The sequence below is a fragment of the Austrofundulus limnaeus genome, unplaced genomic scaffold (assembly GCF_001266775.1).
Source record: "Austrofundulus limnaeus strain Quisiro unplaced genomic scaffold, Austrofundulus_limnaeus-1.0 Scaffold1162, whole genome shotgun sequence".
Classification (NCBI taxonomy): domain Eukaryota; kingdom Metazoa; phylum Chordata; class Actinopteri; order Cyprinodontiformes; family Rivulidae; genus Austrofundulus; species Austrofundulus limnaeus.
In genome coordinates, this window is record NW_013953564.1 from 60,130 (window position 1) to 66,874 (window position 6,745).

The 6,745-nt window shown below is 39.8% G+C and overlaps 1 protein-coding gene across 1 annotated transcript in view; it reads left to right on the forward strand.

The window, feature by feature from the left end:
• Positions 1-6,745, forward strand: part of sox5 (SRY-box transcription factor 5) — a gene marked incomplete at its 5' end in the record, with an annotated part of 71,949 nt that overhangs the window by 58,131 nt on the left and 7,073 nt on the right. Inside the window, 2 exon segments of the mRNA XM_014031021.1 lie at positions 1,146-1,341; positions 5,845-6,020. Coding sequence (XP_013886475.1) covers positions 1,146-1,341; positions 5,845-6,020 — 372 coding nt within the window.

Here is a 6,745-nt window from a genome sequence, read left to right on the forward strand (position 1 = left end):
TTTTAACCAACAAACTGTCTCCAAACTGATACTTTATCACTATTTTAACCAACAAACTGCCAACAAACTGATACTTTATCACTATTTTAACCAACAAACTGTCTCCAAACTGATACTTTATCACTATTTTAACCAACAAACTGTCTCCAAACTGATACTTTATCACTATTTTAACCAACAAACTGTCTCCAAACTGATACTTTATCACTATTTTAGCCAACAAACTGTCTCCAAACTATTTTAACCGTCTTGCCCTTTTGTCCCACGTTGCGTTTGGTTTTTAATTATTTTCAAAATGCCGAGTGGTTCGTGTACATCTGCTCCCCCTCCTGTCATGTGACCCTCTCGAGTTAGCCCTGATTGGATTAGGTCATCAGCGGGGGTTGATGTTGCCATGACAGTACWTGTGGTGGTCCACATTTACTTAGAGGTTGTTGTGATGAGGTCATCACTCCATATCTATTAATCTTGGGATGTTTTGTAAAAAATGAAWTCCACAGAAAGCAGTGATTTGCAAATCTWAATTTTATGACATGTTGCCACCATAAAACTTTTATTGAGTTTATTGGATTTGAACATCAATGCATTCTGTCTGTTTTTACACAACATCCCAACTTTATTGTTCTTGGGGTTGGATAGAAAATATTWAAAAAGTTTCTTTGGAGTTGTTTAGTTGGAGTGCAGTAGTGGTGAACACGTTTGGTTGTGTTTGAGGCAGATACCGCTGCAGTAGAGTTCTCAGCTTCTTTAGATGCTCTCGCCTATAAAAAGAGGAACTATCTGCAGTTTGGAAATTAAATAATGGGTTTGGTTGCTGCTTGAAATGTCCATGAGCTGCGATATATTGCATGTTCATGTGGAGTGTGCACGTGCATGTGCATGAGTGTTTCCAGAGTGGCTTTGCTGCTGCAGGAGCATGTGATTGTCAGTGTTTAATGTGTTTGGTTGTTCTGAGCCGTTTTAAGATGGGGCAGTGGCATGCACCGCGTCGCCTGGTCGCCCCGCCTCAGATTGCTGTGCATGGGCTTCACGTTGAATTGGCACACGGTCCCGGTCGTGGGGGAGACGCGAGGGTGTCCCCCTCCGCCCCCAAATCTCTTACGGTGGTCACAGCGGGCGAAACTGTGCTGTTTTGGTTTTTGCAGGGCAGTGAGGGCGCACAGCCACTGAACCTGTCGGCCAAGCCTAAGGCATCCGAGAGCAAGTCACCCAACTCCCCCCCAACTTCCCCACAGGTTCCCACTGCTGCTGCCGCCACCAAGCTGGGCCCCGCCGGCTCCATGAAGCACAGCGCCGTGCCCTCCAGCATCGGAGGACCGCCCAGCAGAGTTAGCTCAATAGGTAAGTGGACTCCAGTAGCAAARCACAGGACGTCACACACCTCACAGCTCCAGTCTGAGGAGTAAACCATGTCTTTATTTATGGTCTTATTGTTGCACATCCAGCACAACAAATAAACCTTTATTCATCTACCAACAAAAACCTMCATTAACTCAAAAAGTGATAAGAAACAAACTTAACCAAAAGCCAAGAAAGACTCCTTGTAAAGTCATGAAAACAATAAAAAATGGTTAATGTGTCAGAAATTATTTTAAAAAAAGACGTGGACGTTCGTTCAGTCGTAAATCCATCTTGCTAATGTAAAGTCGGCTTCTGCTCTGATGATGAAGATGAGCGCGCAGCAGAGCAGCAGCTGATCAGTTCAGCAGGCAGAAACTCATTGTTTGGCAGGTAGATATTAAAGCAAAAACGTTGGGTTTAATTAAGATTACAGTTTTCTGCAAAAAAATGTTCTAAAAAATACATTATCTTAACTTTATGATAATTCTCTACGGTGATTTATACCGTTACCCTGAAGGGATTCAATTTATTCCGTGATATGAATTTGAGGTCATACCGCCCAACCCTATATTAAATGTTCAAACTCACTACTTATTTTTCGCCCCAACTGGCCGGAAACGACCACTTCAACAAACTCAGAGGCCCACAGACCACCAGTTGAAAATCACATTAGTGAAATGAGTAAAATAAATGTCATTTTTGATTGTAAAAGTTGCAGACCCCTGACCTACAGACTACATCCTGATGTGGGTCGAACACAAGCTGAGTGTTGTGTTTACACTYAGTGCATACCTGCATGTTAATGTATTTGGAAACCAACTATTATAGCTCAGAATAACCTCTTCTTTAAGTCATAGTTTTTAGTTCTGGGAGACGACGATCCAGGCTCTTCAAAGTTTATAGAGTTGTACAATGTCGCCTAAAGAGTTAATCTTAAAAATAAACATGGTTCATTTTAAATGCTAATTTTTGTAAGTTTATAATAAGTGTAAAAACTCTCAGTTCCTTCAACTAACAGACTTGATTATTTTTCTTTTGGCATCAGCAGTTGGTCTGAAAAGAAAAAGTTAATATTTYCATATCAGATGCTGGCAAAAATCCTGCATATCTAATTGCTGCCTTTATTGAAATTTAATTGTGTAAATTTATTATTACTGATTCTAATTTTGGCCAAAACAGAACAGCAGAACGAAGCGATTTCTGCACTCAGTATTAGTTTCCTTGAATGCAGCGCCACAACGTTATTTTAGCTGTATATAAAAACAGAAAGTGTTGTGCAGATTGTTGCTGTAATGACAATTAGCTTGTTAAAGGTTGTGTTAGCCGTAGCTTTGACACAAATAGCGTTTTTGCTCACAGTGGAACTATTGTTGCTCGTGCCAGTTTCATAATCATACCCAGCCATATGCACACGTACAGAAAATGTGACATAAATGAATCACCATTTTGTACTCCTAATCCATTTTTCATGCAGCACTGATAGTTCAAATATTACACATATGTAAAGGGCTATAATTAGTGTTGTTTTTTTTCTTCCTGTGCAGTTATTTGCCTGCAGGCTGCTTCATTGTTATGTGTTTATTAGTGACTGAAAGAGACAGAGACATAGGAGTGAGGATAAGAAGGGAAGAGGGGAGAGATGAGGATTAGCACTTTTTTTTGGGAGCAATGAAGCGGGGGAATAATAAAGAGAGGAGTGCATGACAGACAGGAGGTATCACCAATGAGATTAGACAAGCCTCTTACATGAGCCAGGACAGCGCAAAACGTTTGGCATTAATGACACAATGACAGAGCACACACTCCAACACACACAAAGCCTCACACAACAATCCTACCTCCTCCTCCTCCTCCTCTGCAGTAAGGCAGTTAGTCATTTTTTCCCCCTGACTTCCTGGCTAATCTCACTGTTTTTCAACAAATCGTCGGATTTAATATCAGATTAGTGGATTTTTGGTCCCAGATGTTTTTTGTTCAGAAAAATGGATTACAGTGTTTTAAGTTAGTGTGTGATCTGCCCCCCCCCCTCCACCCCCCGTCCTCGCTCTCTTACTGAATGATTTGTCTGTGTCAGATCCCTGATAGCTCCATCTGTTGCCGCTGAGTTTTAGCCGCTCTCTCCGTATTACAGATTCAGCATCAGGGTTCATGTTACAGGTTCAGAGTGGATTGAGGGGGCAGACAAATTGGAAGCGGGTGGTCGATTTGATTTGTGTGTCTGTGGGCTTTATGCCGCGCAATATTTACTTATGATTATTTAAGCAGAAGCAGGAACAGATGTGCGGATTTAGAATTTAAAAAGTGGCACTCAAAGCCACTCGCAAATTCAAGATGTCAGTCAAATCATAGAAAACAAGAAGTGGTCTGCAGTATTCTCATAGGTTTTCATTATTTGAAAATTTGTAAGCAAAAGATGTTACCAGATGCTAATAATGCATTTCTTTTACTTTAAAAGCAGCTGAGCAGACTGAATCAACAAGAACATTTGTCAATAATTAACATTTAAAAACAACAAGCTGGTTAGGAACAAACAGGATCACTGTCAATAAAATAAAGACAATAAAATACAAACAATTCTAACAAAGTAGAAAAAAACTACCCTTATAAACTGATGCATGTTGCTCATTTTGTGAGCAAACCTGAAGAATCAGACAGTTCAGACCAAATATATCAGTTAACTCTTGCAAAACATCAAGTTTAAGAAACAAATATATCAAGTTGTCATCAGCGTAACGATGAATAGACATTTCTTTTATACCTCACAGGCAGCGTATCAGAATGGAAAAGACCCTGAAACAGACACTTGAGGTTCACCACAACAGATAAGAGCTGACCAGTTAGATTGACATCATATTGTTACTGATGGTTTAAAACAGGGTTATTCAACTGACAGCCCGAGGGCCYCATCCGGCCTGCAAGTGACCAAAGTTCGGCCCGCTAACTGGTTCAATCATCTCTTAAACCCAAACCCCCAGTTTTCCACTTTAACTCTGATAAGTTCTTTTGGTATCTACAGAAACGTCAGGATCTTGGCTCCAAGCTGGTAAAAAAACATTTCTATGAACATTCAAGYCAGATAAAACTACAAGCAGTTGAAGATAAAACTATGAAAGTGAGAAAAAATTTGTTTAAACATTTGGCCAGTCAGAGATGTCAAAATAAATTGTGTTAAATAGTGTTATTTTTGTTTTTGATATTATTTTATTATCATTACATTTATTATAAAGGGTTCTCTTGTATTCATGATTAAATGCAGCAAAATAAACTTTTTCAAAGGTAACAGATCTTTGTAATACTTGGTTTATTTAAAGAATGACTTTAATTACTGGATGTTCGGCCCCTGAGCTGTTGGCRTGCAGTAACTGTGGKCCCCYGAGCAGTTTGGTTGAATAGCCCTGGTTTAAGACGAACCGTCCCTCCATGTTGTYTATTTGTACAGAAATTAAAACATACTTTAGCTCATAAATGTAAACATGACTATTTAGTTTTAAAACTCGTCACTTTTATTTCGTCTGATTCCACCYTATTTTTGTTACACAGACTTTTTAGGTGGTTCAAGCTCCCACATTGTTTTGTGCAGATTCAGCAGAATGCTTTGTTTACGTTGTATGCAAACCTGCATTTCACAGTGATATATCTGGAAACACTGATGGAGTAAATTTTTTGAAGCGGCACCAAATATAGTTTTTATGTTTGATTCCATCTTTGCGTCGAGAACCTTTGAGACTGTTTGGTGATAAAATAAGCTGCAGTAATTATGAGTTTTAGCGCGGTGCCACAGCGTACCTCCTCCTCTTCCCTTTGACACCTTTCCACCCAGGGGCARGTTTCTCTCACACGTTTCCTCCATCCATCCATCTCGTCGTCTGAAGCCAAACTGAAGGGCTGTCAGCGCCTGTAACTTCATCCACCATCACACGTTGCTCTCTGCCCTCCGAGCTCTCTGCCCCAAATATAAATAAATAAATAAATAAASTTGTGGYAGTAAAAGCAAGAGGAGAAAACCCCCCACAGTTGTCGAGGCTGTCAGTTCAGGCGAACACACAATTATGTGTGAGGGAGAATTTCCATCGCTCCAACCCCCCCCCCCCAAAACCCAGGCTTTTATTTTGACGGCAGATTAAAATTGACTCCTGCCCGATTCTTTTACCCTCTTCTCCTCTGCCCTCCCCTTCAACCCCACTTTGTTTTATTTTCATTTTTTAAACCTGACTAACATCCAGATTTTGRGGTTATGACTTCTGAGAGTTCACGGCTCTGTCATTACCAATCTAAGGCCGGTAATCTGGCCTGAGATGGCATTAGTGGTGCGGATTACTGCAGATGAAGGCCTCATAAAGCAGCAGAGGCTCTTTGTTCAGAACCAACGTCAGAGCTGCTGAAAACATCAGTAAACAGCTGGCTTTAAGGTGTTCTCTTCCTTTGTTTTAAAGGAAAGTTGTGTTTAYACGAGACGTGACAGATGAAAAACTAACCCAGCTTTCTGTCCCCACTGGGTCTCAGCAGACTTGTTGTCGTCGCTCTCRTCCACGACCTACCTGAACGACCACGAGGCGGTGAGCAAGGCCTTCGCCGAGGCCCGGCACATGAAGGAGCAGCTGAAGGGGGAGCAGCAGGCCATCGACGCCAAGCTGGCCTCCGTCAGCAACCTCAGCCTCAACAACGGACGCTCGGACAAGGTACCACTTTTTGTTAGCATTTATAAAAACTACAAAATGCTACAAATAAAAAAACTAAATAAGAAAATCCTCACTAAGATCTTATGGAAGCTCTTCCCTCTCCTAATTAACAGAAAATTTCTACTTTAAAATCAACAAATTAAAAACAGGATGAGTTTGAGTCCAGGTTCTCTGATTTCACACCTTGATGTGTCAAAAAATAAGTCATTAACTCACGTTTTTAATGGAAAAATATATTAAAGCACTGACTTGGTCATGCAGTGTGAATCAGCAGATRGACACCAGTTTTGGTCGTTCAGCCTGGAATTTTATTTTTCAGACATTCCTCCTTTTTGATATGAGACCATAAAATTAGATTTAAATTTAAATGTTTATGTCTTTGATCCTAACAGAAGGAAATTTAAAATTCACTAAATAATTGGACCTCAGGAGATTTTAGAGGTTTAGATGATTTCAAAATCCTCGTTCTTCTCAGATATTTAAAATGAAGCACATTTTTCCTGACAAAACAGACCTGAAAACATACAGATAATCAGTAAAAAACCACATCATGAGTTTTTTATTATTGTTTGAGGACAACTGAGAAAGGTTTTTTTTTTTTTGCTTTTTTTTGTTTTTATTATTGCAAAAAAATGCTTTTTAAGACTTCAAGAAGTGAATCTATATAGTCATGAGTGCACTTTTACTACAAAATTACATCCATTAATTTAACTGAAGAGTTAAAT